This window comes from Anser brachyrhynchus, assembly GCF_964034855.1.
Source record: "Anser brachyrhynchus genome assembly, chromosome: 1".
In the NCBI taxonomy this organism is placed as follows: Eukaryota; Metazoa; Chordata; class Aves; order Anseriformes; family Anatidae; genus Anser; species Anser brachyrhynchus.
The window spans coordinates 87498277-87519703 of record NC_137694.1 but is presented as its reverse complement, the minus strand read 5'-3'; the positions used below and the strand labels follow the sequence as shown (position 1 = coordinate 87519703).

General features: G+C 42.1%; 1 protein-coding gene across 6 annotated transcripts in view; it reads left to right on the top strand.

Annotated features, from left to right (window-relative positions):
* The window catches only part of POU1F1 (POU class 1 homeobox 1), a 218667-nt gene that overhangs the window by 47937 nt on the left and 149303 nt on the right, over window positions 1-21427 (top strand). For 3 of the 6 annotated variants that reach the window (XM_080594247.1, XM_080594242.1, XM_080594248.1), the window contains one exon: window positions 8392-8483. The exons of the other annotated variants lie outside the window; for them this stretch is intronic. In XM_080594247.1, the coding sequence (XP_080450373.1) occupies window positions 8392-8483 (92 nt within the window). The remainder of the gene's footprint in view (window positions 1-8391; window positions 8484-21427) is intronic. 6 annotated transcript variants of the gene reach the window in all.

Genomic DNA, 21427 nt, shown 5'->3' with positions numbered 1-21427 from the left:
GGAGGAAGGAGCTACAGCTATGTATTTTTCTTGTGAAGTTGCTTCAAACTGTTATGTGCAGAGTCTTAGAGATTAAGCTGAAGCATTAAGGACTTGAGCCTTAAAAAGATGGACTTTTTAATGATTATGGTGATATGAGATGTATAGTTAATTCAGTACAGTTAGCTCATTTAACAAATCTCACTTAATTAACCTCAGTCATTCCTGCTGACATAGATTTACAAATTCTGGTACCTCCTCTAGCTGGGACAGGGCTGGTGGCCAAGAATATAATCTATGGAATGACAGTTAAAAAAGATAATCATGTGATTTTTCTGCTTGTTCTACTGGGCAGAGGTTGGTGGGTTTTTTTGGCTTTGTTTTTCTCTTTGACATGCTAATGCAAATTGTTGAACTGAATTCCCAGACCTGCTAGGGAAAATGCAGTGCTTTTGTTTTATGTATTCAATTTCTTTAGAAATAACTTATGCAGGATGGAGACTATCTTGCCCATTTAAGTATGCTGACTTCCTTCCTACACAAAGGAGAAAGAAAAAGTACTAGCTGTTTCAAATACAATTTAAGAGTGCCTATCTCCCATGGGAAAGTCTCAAGCAACCTACAGATGATAGGTGAGTCTATGCAAACATTCTTCCTATACCATATCTCCAATGGTGAACACGATTGTGGCTGCAGTTTGTCATAGAATGATTTGTCTTGGAAGGGACCTTAAACACCACCGAGTTCCAACCCCCTGGCATGGGCGGGGACACCTCCCACCAGACCAGGCTGCCCAAAGCCCCATCCAGTCTGGCCTTGAACACCTCCAGGGATGGGGCATCCACAGCTTCTCTGGGCAGCCTGTGCTAGTGCCTCACCACTCTTTGAGTGAATTTCCTTCAACATCTGATCTAAATCTCTCCTCTCATGGTTTAAAACCATGACCCCTTGTCCTATCATCACACTCCCTGACAAAAAGGATGGTCCATGGACCATCCAGAAAATTAGAAACTGAAAGCAAATTCCTACTTGGGTATCTGCAGGTTGTTGCAAGCCTGTTGTGTAGGGAAAGCTTTATTTTCTTTCTTTATACAATGGGGATGGTGACCTTTCTAACTGAAGTTAGTGTGATTCCTTTCTTGAGTCAGAAAAGAAAATGGGGGAAATAAATTGGGAATAAACCTTCCCATTTCCAGATCATCAGTCCCTTCCAGCTTAACTGAAACAGTGCATCACTGGATTTTCATGATTTGTTTAGGCTTTTGCTAAATTTCCAAAATTATCAAGAAAACAGAAATGGTTAATCATTCTAAAATGCTGGATGGCTGTATCTCACCTGGTGAGTCTTGGGGAATGCTTGTGCTTGAGGCAGATGCTAAATCAAGGCATTTTTTGCCCAACATCATGTACTTGTGGACTTTAAATGTGCCAGGTGTCTGTCATCTAGAAACAGCGTCCTTTAGTGGGCTGGGCTGAGAGCCAGAGACTCTGAAGCTGCATTCTACCTGTTTCTAGCTTAATAATGCTTTATCCTTATGTAACACTTTATTTGGCTGTCGTCTTTCACTTTTCTCTCTCTTTACCTCCCCCACATCTAGGCTGTTACTGCATCTTGCCAGCAGTAGATAATAGGAACATATTAGTGCTCCACTGGCATCTTAAGATCAATTCAGATCTATAGCTTTGTCAGTGCTACCATACTGCTAAAAACAGCCACCTTCAAATTATTCACTTTTTTTTTCCTCTCCACAGGATTTGACATTGTTTGTGGTATGGTCTGTTCCTAGTGCTATTATTTTATGTGGAAATTACTGGGTAAAGTCAGGTGGCTTCTTTTCAGTGGATTTTTGATAAAATACAAGTTGGATTTTACCAGAGATCTTGCAATGAAGTAGCAAAAGACAGATAATAAGGAATTTACCAGGTATTTTTGCAAAGAGTAAATTGGGGGTGGGTAGGGTGGGGGAAGGTGTTGGCAAAAAACAGCTAATTGAGAAAACACATCTTGCTGCTCACAGAGCCAAAAATGCCAGCTGCTCTTGACAGTTTAATTATGGAAGGCCAGTAGACATGGACAAAGATGCTCTCACTAGTTTTGATTGATTAAATTGTGATTTTAAAGTGGAACTCAAGAAAGTTAGGTGCTGGATTGTCTCAGGTTAGAGACAATTACAGAATGTTCCTGTAGGGTAAAATGTGCATGTTCCTTTGGGGGAAATATGAGGTAATTTTGGGTTAGTCTTGTCCTTGGTGAAAGAGATGAGGATACAGGCATTACCTAAGCTGTTGCTACACTCTAAAATAAAAGCCTAGCTTTCTGTCATAATCATGGTGGTGTCTTTTAATTTAACATCTGACAGTTTTTGGAGAAAACTTCTGCAGTCTGCCGTTTGGCTGCAGTGCCTTTGAGAGAGTTAGATGAATTATGTGTGTTTCACGAAGACTATGGAGAGTAGAAATAGTATTGCTATGTGTAAGTGCTATGCTGAGCAGTGCCAAGAAACGGTAATAGCATGACATGGGGGAAAGGGCTGTCTTCAATTAAAGGCAAATGTTGAGGATAGAAGCACTTGTCTTTTTGTTCAGTGCTGAAGTTTTCATAGTTTTGTTTCCTTTTTTCCTTTTTTTTTTTTTTAATTAAGTGTAGATATTTAAAATAATATGATTGTCTTCCTGTGTTGAATAAGCTGTAGAGACTTGGTCAGGATCACAGCTTCTGCAGGATGTCTCAAGTTGGCTTAAAACTCTTAGAGAATATTTGCTATTTAATTATCTTCACTTTTTAAATTAAGCGCCTTCATTGTAATGTGAACTTATTGCATTCAGTTTTAAGCTTTTGGAAGGTATGCTTCTATCTGGCAGATCATAGCCCTTAACTTTCAGAATTTTTACCCTTTAGGTAGACAGGAAACATGATCAAATTATACTGCCATTATCCTTCATTTGGTAAAACCACATAGATTTTTAGGCTATAGCTATTGTAATTTTGCTAAATTGATGTATGGTGGAATGACACATCTCTCTTCTCTTTCGAATCTCAAAGCTTAGGCATAATTGGCTTCTTTTGTTTCATCTTAGGGGATTATTATTTTTCATCTTCTACTTTTTCTGGTGCACGTTTCAATGTATGGAAAACCTCAGAATGAAATGCCACAACTTTTGTGAGAACTCAAAAATACCATATTTTTCTGTGATATTGAGATGTACCTTGATGAGAGATGCATGGGAGAAGTAAATGCTAATGACACAAAAGTTGATAGGTGAAGTACAACCATACCTTGGTTAGAAACTGCTGCTCCTATTATTTATGCCAATGGTCAGAAAAGAGTTGCTTAGGTTTGGCATTCAGGGAGTACAACTTGTGTAAAGAACTTTCCCAGGTATAAAGGTATACCTCAGGTCTCAGACCTTCAACAGTCCCCTTTCCACAAGCTTGGAAAAAGCAAAGGAGGGTTACAGCTTGAGTATCGGAGTAGGTGTGTGCCAAAGCATCTAACTAGGAGATAAGGATTTTCTGAGTTTAGTGGCATGATGTTCTCGCATTCGTAGAAGAGAAGGCAGCCTTGCAGTAAGCAAATGGATGTCTTACTGACCTCAATTAACGTTCTTTCTATTCGTGCCAGGGCTGAGTTTTGTTCTTCAAGCCTGCTAGGTGCATGCTAGGTAAATAGCAGACAAATGCAAATGGCCTTATTTTATCACCTGGATAGCATGAATACCTCTTGCTGTCCACCTTTAACTAGGTTAGAAGCTTGGAATGAAGAGCTATGGCTCCCTGTCTGGTCAATGGAGAACTATACAGGGGTGTCCTGAATCATCCTATGCGTGCTTCATTGATCATGTAGGAATGTAGAGTCCTAGCTCAGCCCAATGTTAATGTGAATTTGCTCTTTATATACACATGGATCTGACTTCAGTATGCCTGAGCTTGATTTGGCCTGTTTCACCTGCTCCCCACCCCCCCCCCCCCCCCCCGCAATGTTCTCTCATATAAGAGAGATTTGTCTTAATTGTAGTGTAAGGCAAGACATGAAATTACAGTAGTCACACGCTGGATGTCACCTTATCTCTGTAATTCATGAGGCGATGCTGTACCTATAAATCACAAAAATTTAACAGCTGCAACTGCAGCCAGATAAAACATTGACAAGGGCAGCTGTGAAGCAGTGAAAGGCAGATGAAACTATGACTTTTTGTCAACTGGCTTCTCCCTCCCGGAGTATATCTGGTGTCAAGCTGTCATTCCACTTGACTTCAGAATGAACAAATAGAGTAAGCTGGTAAAACAGTGTGAGCCCTTTCATCTTTCCTTTCTTGGGAAAATTGGGAGATCGACGTAATTCATAGAATCATAGAATATCCCAAGCTGGAAGGGACCCATAAGGATCATCAAGTCCAACTCCTGGCACCGCACTGGTCTACTCAAAATTTTAGACCATGTGACTAAGTGCACAGTCCAATCTCTTCCTAAATTCAGACAGGCTTGGTGCAGTGGCTACTTCACTGGGGAGCCTGTTCCAGTGTGCGACCACCCTCTCGGTGAAGAACCTCTTCCTGATGTCTAGCCTAAACTTCCCCTGCCTCAGCTTAACACTGTTCCCATGGCTCCTATCACTGGTGATTATGGAGAACAGGTCACCTGCCTCTCCACTTCCCCTCACTAGGAAGTTGTAGACTGCGATGAGGTCCCCCCTCAGCCTCCTCTTCTCCAGGCTGAACAGACCAAGTGACCTCAGCCGCTCCTCATATGTCTTCCCCTCTAGGCCCTTCGCCATCTTTGTTGCCCTCCTCTGGACACTCTCCAACAGTTTCACATCCTTTTTGTACTGTGGTGCCCAGAACTGCTCACAGTACTCAAGGTGAGGCCACAACAGCGCAGAGTAGAGCAGGACAATCACTTCCCTCAACCGACTAGCGATGCCGTGCTTGATGCATCCCAGGATACAGTTGGCCCTCCTGGCTTCCAGGGCATGCTGCTGGCTCATATTCAACTTGCTGTCAACCACAACCCCCAGATCCCTCTCTGCAGGGCTGCTCTCCAGCGTCTCATCGCCCAGTCTGTACGTATAGCCAGGGTTGCCCCGTCCCAGGTGCAGGACCCGGCACTTGCTTTTGTTAAACTTCATGTGGTTGGTGATCGCCCAGCTCTCCAATCTGTCCAGAGACAGATCCAACTCCCATTCATGGGATGTTTAATAAGATGATCTTTCTTTGTCATCCTGTCTTCCAACCGGTCTTCCAAATACCACTCACATCCCTACCCCTCCCATATTGTATCAGCTTGTAGCCTAAAGTATAGTCTCTAGTGGTCCAAAATTCTGGTTAAATAACATGTCCGTACACCACTGTATGAAATAGTCTGTCTCAGCCGATAAAAATGCTTATGTAAGTGCAGAAAAAATCTTGAATCAAGAATCTGTTCATCTTCGTAATCCCTCTAACTGAAATATCCAGTGAGTATTGTTGAAATATAGGCTATCTCAGAAGATTATCAGGTTATAGTTTAGCTTTGTCTGTTTAGACCTCCATATATGTAGAAGTGATATGTTTTTTGTTTTCTTGTTTTTTAAATCTTTTATTTACATATAAACATTACATTCTAGCTGCAAAATATTTAAATACTATGAAAAAATAGGATACAGACAGCTATTGTTCCACCATGGGAGTCTCATGGCTGCAGAAATAACTTGGATTTATTTATTTATTTATGAATGATTTTCAACCCTCAGGCACAGTTACACAGGCTTTATTCTGTTACTTATTTAATATGCCACTGAATAGTTGGAGAAGTCATTACAGCAATATTTCCTCCAACATCAGCTCATCAAATATCAAAAGCCTTAGCTGAAGGCTGTATGAGATCTCTGGTAGTCATTGACTCAGAAGTACATGAACTGCCTTAATTTTATTTCTATACAAATATTGAAGAGGTGGACACAAGTCATTAATGAGGATCTTGTTGATGGATGTCAATTTGTCTTCCAAACTTTGTCTTCCTGTGTCACTTAAACTTGTGGTGTTGGAAGGACTTTGGTTCCTGGCTTCTATTAAACCACCCCCAAATACTTCTTTCCTTTTACCCAAGGTTTACATCATTTGCTATTGTTTGCATTATGGAAAACTTAATTTTGAATAAATTTAATTCTTTCCATACAGATAGACTTAATTTCATTATGGTCTGTGGGAAAGGACAACAAGATATGCTTCCTGTGTCCCTAACTGCAGAGGTCCCAGTTTTGTATCAACATTTTCACTGGACATATAGAATATGTGTTTGTAAGTAGAGAATGGAGAAAGGAGGGATCTTTACGCTAATCTCTGAAGTAGCTACACTAAGTTTCTGCTGTTACCTGCTTCTGAATTCCTTCAGAGAAATTGAGGTTCACTGTGGAGGAAGTCAAGGTTCCTTTTTCAGCTTAGGGATTTTCCATCAGTTGTGCTGTATTTTATGTAAAATAGTGATAGCTCTGTAAGCAGGTTTCAGTAACCCGATTAAGAAGCTTCAAAATTAAGCTATGAAGAGAAACTTTGCTGTGTACTAGGACAAAAAAAAAAATCTAATTCAAGCACGTTGTTTTGTGTTTTAGCAGGATCAGGATTAGGAATTAATCTTTCGTTGTTGTTTTGTTTGTTTAATAACCTTTGGTATTTTACTGAAAATCTAGTCTGGATTCATGTCTGATGGGAAGAAGTGGTGACAGATGTTTTAATAACAATATGCTCAGAAACTCTGAAAGGTTTTCTGGATATGGCAAAATGTTTTGACTTTAATAGGTTTTCAAAGGAATGGTATGCAAAGTAAAAGTAATGGTGTGGAGCCCTTCCTTAGGGTTAAGGTCAAATAGGTACACTTCAGATGTTGAGGGCCCCAGCTCCAGGCTCCTTCTGTGTCCTGGCCACCCCGTCCTGGAAGGTTGCCCTGGGTACCAGATGTGCTGTGGGGTGGCTGGCTTGCCTCTGTGCAGCATTGGTCTGGTATCTGCTGTCTTTGCAGTATGCAGCATAGATGGAACTGATTAACATTCAAACTAGTTTAGTTTTGATCTTTGAAAAATCTGGAGGAAAAAAAAAGGTGACTTTAAGCTAAAGCCTAGTAATATTGTAATATTCATAGTAGTACAAATTTAGTGAAGAATTCTAAAATATAATACAAGAGAGCTGTCTGCTCAAAGAAAGTTGTCTGGTATGTAAGCTAAGTTGTTTTTATCTGTTTTTTAAAACAAGAGTATATATTACAAAATGGATAAACGTTAAGCAAAAACAAAAGATTGTTTATCTCCCACTATGGAAGACTACATTCAGAATACCTATAACGACCTTGGCATCCTGCTTAATGAGTAAATGGAGTACTCAGCCATATCTGATAATGAAAATGAAGCATGCTTAATTGACTTAGCACCCAACTAATCATCAGTTAATGTAGTCCTGAAAATTGTGAAGTTATTTCTTCCTAGAAGGTCAGAGCATGCCTGTAGAGAAGGGACAATCTAAGCTTTATACCTTAGGCATGGAGCAAATATAAATGGCAAACAGTAATTGATGTGGCCCAGAGGCTTCATATGGTAGCATGGCCTCAGTCCATGCTGTCTTCAGCCATCTGCAAAATGGTTATAATTCTAGAACTGGACTTCATTAGTTGACATCCTGCAGGTAATTACACTGAAGGACCTATCAGACTGCTTGCAAAACAGCTCTGTTATGGGAAGAGCAGCATCTTAGGTTGTGTGGGGGGTTTTTTTTGAAGAGGAAGAACGGTTTCTAGTCAACACTGTGACCGTCACAGAATAGTCTGCTGGGACTTTATTCAAAGTATATACAGAGTTATAGAGCCTGACTTGACACCTGCAAATGTCTCTGCCCTGATCTCACTTGGCTATACAGACAATGATTCAGAACTAAATGAGATAGTTTCTTCCAAAATCTGTCTGCCTCAGCTGGGATTTTTGTCTTGCTTACAGGAATGACTTAGTACTCAGAGTCAAAACAGTGACGCTTGAGGGAGAGGCCATCAGTTTAGTTCATTGTACAAGGGATAATCAATGGAAACTGTGCTTTCACTCTTCAAGTTCAGAATCCCCGGTTAACAAGACTTCATACAGCAAGAATCCTCTCACTCCATATTCTAAGAGCTGCTTTTTTTCTTCATTTGAAAATATTAAGTGGTTTTCACACATCATCTTGATCAGCAAGTAGCAATTATGAGTTTTCTTAGGATTTTTGCATTTATTTACAAGAGCAGAGGGTTAAATGTACCAAATGTAGTAGCAGCTACATGTCCAGAAATAAAACAGGAATGGCTGCGATGTCTGGATGTTGGTTCCATTGGCCTCTGAGCTGCTGTGTAGTCCCTGATTTTAGCAGCAGATGTCTTTCCATAGAAGGCATGGGATTTTCCATATGTCTCCCTACCAGGAAGCAGCCCTGGGACGTTGAAGTTCTCACAATGAAATGGAAGGGAGTGAGGAAGATGAGGATCCAGACTCTGCATTGGGCCAGTTGCAAAGGTATCTATCTGTCATGTTTGTCCCTGCAGAGCCACCTGTTGCTTTCCTGTTGCTAAAATCTGGACATCCTACATATGATCTTGATAAATGAGGGAGCAAGAGTTAAAATGTAGAGGGAATCTATCTTCAATTTTTTTCTCCTTTGTCACTTATCTTTGCTGTGTCTGTCTTTATAGACATAAAACAATAGAATTATTTTTTTTGTGTGTGTGTGCTAGAATACTCCTTCCAGCTTTTGACTTATTTCAGTGCCATTCTTCAGACACTTAATGTTTTGTAAGGTGGGGCTTTGCAGACCTACCCTGAATACGTTCTCAATGTATTGCTCAAAATCCAAATCCTTGATCTAGTATCAGCAAACTTCACTTAAGTAGGTTTTAAGTCTCGTCTTTGTACCTCCATCTGATGCCTCAGCTGAGGGGTCAGTGTATCAACTGTGAATCTTTACAAATTTCAGAAGCTTTGGAATTTGCCTGTGGAACAGAAGGTGACCCTTGCCAAGCCCCAGCTGTGAAGTATCATGTAGCCTTTTAAATGACAAATTTTACTTGGCAGTGTTGGATTTCAACACAGGCAAGAATGTACCACAAAGGTATCGACAAAACATCCTGTTCTCTAAAATGAATGTTTATTATAGTGATGCCTGAGGAGATTTCAACTTTTTTTTTGTTAGAGCAGTACTGCAAAGTGTACATAGGCACTAACTGAGCTGTTAGCAGGGTTTGCAAAGAATACTAATAGGGTTATTACAACAGTGGTGATCTAAGAATAAAAGCAACATAAAGGTCATGTGCAGCAGCATTATTCTTAGACTTACTGGTAACCAGCTACCCTGTCAGGTTTCTGGAATAAGGTATTTCTGTAACAAAAATATTTGGAGACAGATCTCAGAGCAGGGATTTTCTGAAAAACTCTGTAAATACATAAGTAGCTTTTGGACACCCTTTTGAAGGCATCCACATGTGACTTTCACTGTATTTTTGTTCTGCCCTGCCCCACTTCCTCTTCATGGTTTTAACTTAGTCCATTTACTTGTGGTTAAATAAATGTAGGGCAGAGTTTCCAAGAAAGTTGCAAGTGTCTCAGTAAAGGAGACAATTTCTTAGAAGGGGAAGTGCCATGAAGGCATTATAATACCACACAAAGCCTTCTCACATCTTTCTCTGAAGCTTCGAACTACAGTAAATCTGAGGTTGATTTTTCAGTTTGAGATGATGGGCTGCTTTTGGCTTATTTTCCCTATGTTGATTAACCCAAAAAAGCTGCATGGCTTGCTGCTTCATTCTCCCCATGACTTTGCAGTGGGTTAAATGTGTTTCTGTACTTGTGGAGACAGGCATTGAGGAAAAAACAATGAATGGCATTTTTTAAGATCCTACAGTGAACACTGAGAATTTGTAACACTATTTGTAGCATCAAGTATTTACACAGCCTGCTTGAGACTGATTACCTTTTATCCAGCTGCAATGTTGGTGCCTGTTGTCCTGTTTGTTGATACTATGTGTGTGTCACCAGGTCTGTCTTTTACCTCTAGTGTGTATTAATGTTAATGCTTAATATGAAATGGATGGTAAAGGAGGCATCCTTAAACAGTGTGTAGCCTTTAAGTTGTGCAGAGTCTGGAAAATTGTTAATTTGGTATGATATTTGATGGGCAGAATGTAGGGTTAATTAAAACAGTAATGTCATTAAGACTCTTATAGGAAAGAAGCAGAAAGGAGGATGGTGCCTGCTTCTCCACTACCCCTGCTACCTACACTACCTCCTACACTACCCTTCTCCACTACTCCACAATTCTGGAGGAACAGCTTTGGCAAACTCAGCTCCTGGAAGTGTGATGGGGCAGGAGGGCCTTGGGCTGAAGCACCATGGCCTGGGCTAGGGTTAGCGTAGGGACCAACCTGCCTTTGGACACCCTTGGGAAGGCACCTGGATTTAGCCGGCATCCTGCTTTAGTCTCCTTGCCTCCCTGTGTGGCTTTAATTGAAGATCTGTGCTGGAGGAGAGCAAAGGAATGAGTAGAAGGGGCTGTGACCGCTGCAGGAAACAGGAATACAGAAATCAAAATCTTTTGTGTGTCTTCAGCATGCTGTGGTATTCTGCAGAAGTAGGTGATCTGAGATCAGAAGGCAGCTCTTCCACAGATGGACTGATACTGATGTGAGAACGGTTGTTCTTGTCTATAGGAGGTCTTCCTTTCTCTGCAGGTGGCAGGAAAAAAATAATTTAAAAATGTATAATGACTGCAAAAAAATAGAAAGCATCTGCTCCTGAACCATGTTAGCTCAATGGTTATAGAGGTTGAAGAATTGAGTTATAATATAATCTTGGATATCCTATGTTGGATTTGAAAACAGATATTCTGACATATGTAGCTTATGCTCTGCTCCCAGCGTGATCCACTATCCATATTCTATGATTCTTTGATATTTATTTGGTGTAATTAAACAAGCAAAAATCTTAGTCTTCCGATACAAAATGAACCATAGAAACACAATGTTTTGAGTTGGAAGAGACCTTAAAGACCACCTAATTCCAACACCCTGCCATGGGCGGGGACACCTCCCACTAGAACAGGTTGCTCAAAGCCCCATCCAGCCTGGCCTTGAGCCCCTCTGGGGATGGGGTATCCACAGCTTCTCTGGGCAACCTGTGCCAGTGCCTCACCTGAAAGATTTTCTTCCTTATGTCTAGTCTAAATCTCCCCTTTTTTAGTTTAAAATGATTATTCCTTGTCCTATCCCTACAATCCCTGACAAAGAGTCCCTTCCAGCTTTCCTCTAGACCACTATAGGTACTGGAAGTCTTCTATAAGGTCGCCCCAGAGCCTTGTCTTCTCCAGGCTGAACATCTCCAACTCCCTCAGCCTGACTTCATAGGAGAGGTCCTCCAGACCTCTGATCATCCTCGTGGCCCTCCTCTGAACCTACTCCAACAGGTCCATGTCCTTCTTGTGTGGGGGGCCCAAGAGCAGAATGCAGTACTCCAGGTGGGGTCTCACAAGAGTGGAGTAGAGGGGGAGAATCACCTTCTTCAAACTGAACTATTTAGAGGCAGCACAATTACCAAGACTGAACAGTTATTCCCTATAGATCAGAGATGAAGTCTTGGCTAGAAACACCTACACCCGAAATTATTGATATGGCAGCTGTTTGTACAACCTGGCTCTTGAACTCTCGTGTTCTAACAACAGTTTTCCTTAAGAACAACAACAAAAAAAGTGGTGTTTTATATTTGTCTGCAGCTTTCTAGATTAACTCAAACTAAACATCAGTTACCAATGAGTGTAATGTTGAAGGTGAGATCCTGAGTGCTTAATAATATGGTAATCACTCTTTCTGATTCTCAGATATATATCTGAGAGATGTTTTTCCTAGGTCTGGTCCCAGCCATCCCACGATTGCACCTGTATTCTGATCCTATTCAGTCTCTTTCAGCTGATGAGTTCCCAAATTTCAGCCTGAAGGCTTGTCTGCAATCGTTGCAATAGTAACTTTGTGTGGGGCATAAGTGGTGTTTCATTGATTTTGGGGGTGGTGTGTGTATGTGTGTGGGGGGGGTAGTGGTAGGGGAAGCTCTTTTCCGTTTAATATTTCTCATTGGGTTGCTGCCTTAAGGGTAGACTTTCAGCATAACATACAGGAATTTGCCTACACAGTATGTCCTATTAATGTAGAGGTACTAAACATGGAAGAGACTCCCACTTCCATTGTCTTTCTCATTTTGTTTCTTGAATACCCCAGTTGGACTTCTAATAAAGTACTTCCTCCAGCTGTTATGAAAACTTACGCTATGATCATAACTTTGTTTCCTAGCAACTCTGCATCCTTCAGCTCATAAAAGAAGGTGGCTTATAGTTTTAATGAATTTAATTCTGAGCCTTGGCCAATCAAAAGCAAGTAATGTGGAAAAGTAAATGTCATCCATACTTTAAAGAGGAAGTTAAACGTTCATGTAATTGCCTATCTGCTTTAGTATTGCATATCATTTTGATAAGATGAACATTTCTTAAATGTCCTTGTATTTCAAATTATATTTTCAGTTGTGACTGGTGATATGGATGTGACTACCTTCAACCATGTGGCCTTGGGGGGTTAGAGATCTTTGCTTGTGAAGGTTTTGCTTAGCAACTTCTTGCATTTGAGCATCAATGTTTTACTTGAAGGAGGGTAATGGGCTTTCTTTTCAATTATTTTGTTAATTGTTTTGTTTCTATTTTACTTTTTATTTTAATATAATTCAGTTTATTTGGCTGGATTGCCCTGTCCTGCCCTGCTTTGAACCTGAGTTTTGAACCTGACTTTTATTACAGGGGGAGGCAGCAGTCTGCTGAGCTGGAGTATGGTGACATTGATTACAAGCTCTAAAGTAAGAGATATCAGATGGTTTATATCCCTGCTGTCTCACTTGCATAAAGCAAGTCAATGAAATATCTTCAGCATTCCCTTTGCCATGATGGTTTCTTAATATTTCTCATCTATAAAATACTATGAGTAGAAATACTTTTTCCCATTCTGTCTCACTTCATTACGTCATTAGCATGTTGTGAAAGTGGAAGCTGGTGGGGAAACATTTTGAAATCAAAGATCCCTTTTAGCCACATTATAGTCAGGATGTATATGGAAGTTGTGTGTGAATTCTGATTCCTTCAGAAATGTAGCAAGAATCAAATATTTGATTGGTACTTGAAAGAAACTTCCTAAGTGACTAATATGACAACAAAAAAAATGTGAAAGCTGACTAATGAAAGCTAACTTACTTTTTGGTGATAGGTTTTCCATATTTAGAAACCTCAGTGTTTCTTTGCATTGGAATTGAAGAACTTTCAAGAAATTCTTTCCATTAAAAAGGTCATTTTTTTGTTGTTTGCTTTCTCATATCTGAAGTGACCAGGTTGTTTTCATTGCTTGTTGGAAAATAGATACTCCAAAAGAGCAAACTTCAGTGAAAACATGCTACGCTGAAAATAATGTAATTAACTTGAGAACGTAGGACCTGCTATGCTGGTTCAGAGTAGCAATATATTTAGCATGCGGTTTTGTATACTACAGAGACAAACAAATGCTAAAAAAGGGAAAAGACTACTTTCTGGATTTCAACACTATAGGGAAAAAACTACAATAAAATACTTACCTGTCTCTGTCTTCTGTTACTGTGATAACATCTTCATTCTTATTTATTCTGGACAAATCTTCCCAAACTTTTTGTCACGTCTCTTAAGGTGGTCATCTTGTTTTTCACCTTCCTCTTAAGTGCGACCCTACCTAAACTTCCTTATGTGCATATATTATAATAGCTTTTAGTGATGAGGTCACATATTACTTCTTCCAAGTATACTAGCTAAATGGATAGTTGCAAGATGGATGGCATTAAAAGCAAGTTGATATTAGTTTAAGATCTTATGCTTTATATTTGTCCTGTGTATTATGCACTTAGTGTTAACCAAATCCTGATCTGACTACAAAGCATTTGTTATAACAATGGTTTTTTTCTGCGATGCTTTTCACTATGCTATCTTGCAAGCTTTGTCACCACTAATGCATCTATTTTCAAGGTGCTTTGAGGGGAGAGGAAAAAAAAAATCTTCCTGTCTTGCTTAAGGGGAATGGAGAGGTGGAAAGGTAAGGGTTAAATTGTGCATTCATTTCAAGTACCTAAATTAAGATGCTAAAGACTTGATCTTTCTGTGTTTCCAACACAGAGAGCTACGTAAATTTAAAGCACACGGGTTCAAAGCTTGGCTCCCTTTAGCTGCAGCTGCCCCAGAGCTCCTGTGCAAAAGGTTTCTTTTGTCATACAATTTTGCTTCATTCCTGAGCAGCCCCATTCCGTGCATTGGCCCATCCATCAAAAATAAATGCAAGAATTGATCAGAAACTCCAGTGATCCCAAAGTCAAGTCATTTTCCATGTGAAGGAATAAAGTTAACTGTTAGCAACCAAAGGATTTCATTGAGTAAGCAGATACTCCATTAGTTAGGGAGGACATGCACCTTTCCAGTGAGGTTCACCAGTATTTGCCGGGAAGGGAAGGATAGTACAATTTGGAAACCATGGCCTGCAGTTAGTGCTGTGGGGAAAAGCACAGGCTTTCTACAGCACAGCTGCCACCTTGGTGGCAGAATCAGAACCATTCACAGTTAACACATTTATCCACCCTTTGCCTGCACTGGCTTCCAGGGCACTCTGTCCCTCTGCCTTCCTGCTCCAAATTGGTCTGCACTCAGCCTTATCCAGATGCCCCAGTTCCCTGCCTTTAACCCTTTATCATGACGTGCACTGCATTTCCAGAGTCTTGGTTTCCTTAAGCCCATTTCTGATGTACAATAACACTCGCTCAACATTAAAATGTTTTACTTTAGTATTTGGTTTCCTGATGAGACAACACTACTGGAAGGGAAACAGTCTTGAGCCTGCTTTCATTCTGCCCTTTCAACTGTTGCAATTTTAGAGGGGGAGTAGGGCCCTAGAGGAAAGTTCTCCTTCTGCAGTGACTATGTACAGCAGCGCTTACCAGCAAAGCCAAGGCATGTACTTGCTGAAACTACAAGTGTTAGACTACAGCTTTTGAAGTCAAGAGGATTAAAATTTGTCTCCTAGGTGTTGAAAGTCTTAATGCCTCTGAGTATTTTATTTCAGTATCTTTTTTTTCCTTTGACATATGCTGAGTGAAGTTTTAAAACATGACTGTTCATCAGTATGTATAATGCCGTAATATTGTAGGGAAATGAAGGGGGATAATACCTCTGTAACTGCTGAGCTTAACGTGATAAAAGACAAGCTTTTAAAAACTCCTTAAATAGGTACTCTCTAGACATTTCTGTCATTTTCATTCTACTGTGTGGAAAGTGTTGGATATCAATTCCCTCCGCTTTTTTTTAAACTTTATGTAGTTGGTGTAAGGTATGGGTAAAGGCACTGAAACATCCCACAGATTTTTTTTTATAGGATAATATCAACTTCACTAATATATCAGTTTGAGCCTTCCCATTCATATCGCATGTCACAGACATGAGAAGAAAATCTGTTCCAGACAGAATTTGTGCATGTTGGTAATCACTTTGTCTTGAACGGCTTGCAATGCTGCTGCACTAACCAGAAGTAAAGTTGTATGCTCCAGAAAGGGCTTTGAAAGATCCTTCAAAAGCTTTCTCAGAGCCAGGAATCTAGGCAGCATTGAATCAAAGGCAAAGTGTTCTGCCCACGTGCTTCATCCCCACCATCATCTCATCTCAATTTGAGTTGCTGACCTAGAAGCAGACAGATGGATATGTGACCTGCTTTTTTCTGCAATGACAGAACATCCCAAGTACGTTTGTTACATCTGTGCTGTATTTGCTCAGCTTTGTAGCCAGAGCTTTCAAATTACTACAGTTCTTCGGGTGCTTCTCTTTTTTGTGTCTGCTAAATCAAACGTAAGTTTTTTGTTGGTTTTTTTTTTTGGTGTGCTGTTTTTGCCAAAAACTTCGATCCCCTGTCCTCTCCCATATCTAAAAACAAACTGCAGTTTTAGATGCTCAGAAACTGTACAAATTCAAGGATGATTTCTGGTGTTTAAAACCAATCATCGTCACAGGAATACAAGCAACTTCCTGTGTGATACAGAGTGTTGCATGGTCTATCAGAAGCTTATAGTACTTGTGAGCTATTTACAAAGTAATTGCCATTTTCATCCCATTTGTCCACTCTGGAAGATTTTAAAGCCAGTTATTTGATCACTTAAGCCTGCCTGGTATTCCACTGGTGCAAAAGCATACAGCTGAACATCAAACAGGACTAATTAGCTTCCAACTGCCTACTGCTTGAAGTTACAGTTTCTGTGATTTCTTGATTTAAGCTACAGCTGAGGAAACACAATTCTTTGCTGAAACTAGACAGAAGGAGTAGATGGAGGGGAGAGGAGACTCATATGGCTTTGATCTAGCATGACTTACTGTGCAGTGGAGGATATATCCCATTATACTTGTAGTGAAGTATATCCATGATTAGCAGGTAAAAACATTTTCCTTCAGATCTTTAAAATGTATGGTCTTGTACAAGTAGGTACCACTGACTATTTGGATCTCAAGGACCTGGAAAATGGGAGCACTACAGCACTCAATATTGACAGTCGTACTTTGCAAGAGCTCTGTGGTTTTCCTGTCCTTAGGGGTTTTTGCTGTTTTTAGATGTGTTTAGCTATTTCGGTAGAGTGTAAGTAGGTTGTATTTAAAGAAGAAAACTGTAATAATAAGCACTCTGATGAACTCATGACTGTTGTGTATGATCTTTGAGTCAGTCTGGCCCTGGAGTCCAACACTGGAAAACAGCTGCCTTCCTGTGATTTCATAAGGCAGTGGCCCATATATGATATGTGTACGTATACACACCATAAAGGGTATGTTTTAACACGGATGGGGTTAACATGCATCCTTCATCAGGGAGCATTCTTTAGAGCAGCTATAAGTAGTAATGAATTACACAATTATGATCAGAAAGTTATTTGCTTTACGGTCTGTCATTCTTATAAAAGAATAAGGAAACACTGAACATTCTTCCTCTGACCCCAGACTCCTCCTCCCACCAAGAGGTTTGTGAGATGTGTAAACTATTTCAGTCATCTGATGGCAACGTAGCACATGTCCGTAGGTCTCCCCATTCACTACCCTTATAGTGTTTGGAATATACTTTCCTCTTCTTTTTCTTTTTTTCACCAATCTATACACATTTCTAAAGAGTAGTCTAGAATCTAATATGAAGTTTGCCCACTTTGTTTTCTCTCAGTAGGTGTCTAATATTTGTTGTACAAATCTAAATATAATTTTTCCTTTTTCAGTTTCTCAGTTTGCTGAACTGCATCTAGTATTCACATGGTGTTAATCATTTTTACTGAGATATCAGGACAGAAGGATGAACAGTGGAGAAAGAACTTTGTATAAAAACAACAACAAAACCACAACACATTAGGGTAGTAGTCATACGACATACTGTGCTCCAGTGAAAGGTCAGGATTCATATCATCAACCATTATATTTTCACAGTATTGATGTCTTTGAGCTCTAGTTAGTGGAGACATTTAATAGCTAGGGAAGAGGCAGTGAGAGCAGGGACATGTGGCCTAGGAAGAGTATAGGGATGCTGTCCAGATGTGCAGGGATGGGATCAGGAAACCCAAGGCACAGATGGAACTGAGCTTCACGAGGGATGCACAAAATAACAAGAAGGGATTCTATAGGTACATTGGCCAGAAAAGAAAGGTTAAGGAGATTGTGCCCCCTCGGTTAAACAAGAAGGGAGAACTGGTAACAGCAGCCAGGGAGAAGGCTGAGGTACTCAACTTCTTTGCCTCAGTCTTCATACTAGTCAGGCTTCCCACGTGTCTCATTTCCCTGAACTTGTACATAAGGGCTGGGGGAGCAAAGTTCTTCCAATTGTAAGTGGAGAAGCGGGTTCAAGACCACCAGGTGAAACTGAACAGGTAAAAGCCTATGGGGCCTGATGACATGCATCCCAGGGTCCTGAGGGAAGTGGCTGATAGAGTTGCTAAGCCTCTCTCCATCATATTTGAAAAGTCCTGGCAGTTAGGTGAAGTCCCTGGTGACTGGGAAAAATGGAAACATCACTCCCATTTTAAAAAAGGGTAGAAAGGAAGACTGGAGGAACTACAGACTGGTGAACCTGGCAAGATCATGGAAAAGATCCTCCTGGAAGCAATGTTAAGAACACACGGAGGACAAGGAGGTGATTTGAGACAGCCAGCATGGCTTCACCGAGGGCAAATTGTGCATGACCAATCTAGTGGCCTTCTATGATGGAGTGACTGCATCAGTAGAAAAGGGAAGACAAACTGATGTCATCTTTTTTAAGGCCTTTGACGTGGTTCCACATAACATCCTGATCTCCAAACTGGAGAGAGATGAATTTGAAGGGTGGACCGTCAGTGGATGAAGAATTGGCTTGAAGACTTCACACAGAGCTGTGGTCAATGGCTCTATGTCCAGATGGAGGCTGTTGATGAGTGGTGTCCCTCAAGGATCTGTCCTGGGACTAGAACTGTTTAATATCAGTGATGTAGATGGTGGGAATGAGTGCACTCTCAGCAAGTTTGCAGGTGACACCAAGCTGAGTGGTACAGTTGATACAATGGAAGCAAGGTATGTCATCCAAAGGGAACTGGACAAGCTTGAGAAGTGGGCCCATGTGAACCTAAGGAGATTCAACAAGTCCAAGTGCAAGGTGCTGCACCTGGGTTGGGGCAATCCCAGACATGAAGACAGACTGAGAGAAGAACTCATTGAGAGAAGCCCTGCAGAAAAGGACTCGAAGAAAAAAGAAAGTCTGTAACCACCCAGACTGACTGCCTGCTCAAAAATGCGGCAGTTCAAGTCTCTGGATGCAGGGAGTGTCTGAGCCTGTTGCTGCCATCTGAGGGAGGCAGAGAGACTGTGTGTGAGATGCGAGCAGGTAGATGACCTGGTCTGCCTGGTGGCAGAGCTCAAGGAGGAGGTGGAGAGGTTGAGGGACATTAGGGATTGTGAGCGGGAGATAGACTGGTGGAGCAACTCCCTGCAAGGCCTGAAGGAGAGGTACCAGGGTAAGACACCCCAAATGGGGATGGACCACCTGCCCTGTCGCTGTCGGGCAGAGGGATGGGACCTAGGAGTTGAGGAGGAATGGAGACAGGTCCCTGCTCGACCTCGGAGGCAATGCCCCCCCCCCCCCCCCCCCCCGCCCGGACCCACCTTCCCAGATGCCCTTACACAACAGATTTGAGGCCCTGGAGCTTGAGAGACCGGTGGGTGAAGATGAGGTAGAAAGTCTACCCAGGAGGATGCCTAGGGTGAGGAAGTTGATTCCATGCCTCAAGACTGCCTCCACCAAGAAAGATAGAAGGGTAATCGTTTTAGGCAACTCCCTTCTCAGGGGAACAGAGGGCCCTATTTGTCGGCCTGACCCTACCCATAGGGAAGTCTGCTGCCTACCTGGGGCCAGGGTCAGGGATGCTGCCAGAAAGCTTCCCAACCTGGTTCGCCCCACTGATTACTATCCTCTTTTGATAGTCTAGGCTGGCAGTGATAATATTGATGAGAGAAGCCTGAAGGCTATCAAACGGGACTTTAGGGGACTGGGACGGTTAGTGGATGGAGCAGGAGTACAGGTGGTGTTTTCGTCCATCCCTGCAGTGGCAGGGAGGGGTACAGAGAGGACACGGAAAGCCCACCTGATAAACACGTGGCTCAGAGGCTGGTGCCAACACAGAAATTTTGTTTTTTTTTTGACCATGGGGCGCTTTACTCGGCACCCGGCCTGATGACCACAGATGGGTCCCACCTATCTCTAAGGGGAAAATGGATCCTAGCCCAGGAGCTGGCAGGGCTCATTGAGAGGGCTTTAAACTAGGTAAGAAGGGGGACGGGGCTGAAATAAGGCTTGTTGGAGCTGTGTCAGGGGGAACAATGGCAAGGCCAGGGGAGAAGGCGATGGCCCGACTGAAGTGCATCTACACTAATGCACGCAGCATGGTAACAAACAAGAGGAGCTGGAAGCCATCGTGCAGCGGGAAGGCTATGACTTGGTTGCCATCATGGAAACGTGGTGGGACCACTCTCATGACTGGAGTGCTGCAATGTCTGGCTATAGGCTCTTCAGAAGGGACAAGCAGCACAGAAGGGGTGGTGATGTGGCTCTCTATATTAGAGGGTGTTTAGATGTTGAGGAATTTGAGGCTGGGAATGATAAGGTTGAGTCTGTGTGGGTTAGGATCAGTGGGAAGGCCAACAAGGCAAGCATCCTGGTGGGGGTCTGTTATAGACTGCCAAACCAGGATGAGGAGATGGATGAGGAGTTCTACAGGCAGCTGGCAGAAGCCGCGAAATCGTCAGCACTTGTTCTCGTGGGGGACTTCAACTTCCCAGACATATCCTGGAAGCACAACACAGCCCAGAGAAAGCAGTGTAGGAGGTTTCTGGAGAACGTGAAAGATAGCTTCCTGATGCAGCTGGTTAGTGAGCCTACCAGGGTAGGTGCCCCACTAGACAACCTGTTCACAAACAGTGACAGACTGGTGGGAGATGTGGTGGTCAGGAGCTGTCTTGGGCAGAGTGACCATGAAATGGTAGAGTTCTCTATTCTTGGTGAAGTCAGGAAGGGGATCAGTAAAACCGCTGTCTTGGACTTCCGGAGGGCTGACTTTGAGCTGTTCAGGACACTGGTTGGCAGAGTCCCTAGAGAGGTGGTTCTGAAGTGCAGAGGAGTCCAGGAAGGTTGGGCACTCTTCAAGAAGGAAATCTTACTGGCTCAGGAGCGGTCTGTACCCACGTGCCCAAAGATAAGCCAGTGCGGAAGAAGACTGGCCTGGCTGAACAGAGAGTTGTGGCTTGAGCTTAGGAGAAAAAAGAAGGTTTATAATAAAGAGGGTTTATAAACTTTGGAAAAGAGGGTGGGCTACTCAGGAGGACTATAAAGATGTTGCGAGGCTGTGCAGGGACAAAATTAGACTAAAGCTTATCTGGAGCTCAATCTGGCTACTGCCGTTAAAGATAACAAAAAATGTTTTTATAAATACATCAACACAAAAAGGAGAACTAAGTAGAATCTCCATCCTTTACTGGATGCAGGGGGGAAACTTAGTTACAAGAGATGAGGACAAGGCTGAAGTGCTTAATGCCTTCTTTGCCTCAGTCTTTAGCGGCAAAACCAGTTGTTCTCTGGATACCCAGTACCCTGAGCTGGTGGAAGGGGATGGGGAGCAGGATGTGGTCCTCGCTATCCATGAGGAAATGGTTGGCGACCTGCTACAGCACTTGGATGTATGCACGTCAGTGGGGCCGGATGGGATCCACCCGAGGGTACTGAGCGAACTGGCGGAGGAGCTGGCCAAGCCGCTTTCCATCATTTACCGGCAGTCCTTGCTATCAGGGGAGGTCCCAGTCGACTGGCGGCTAGCAAATGTGACGCCCATCTACA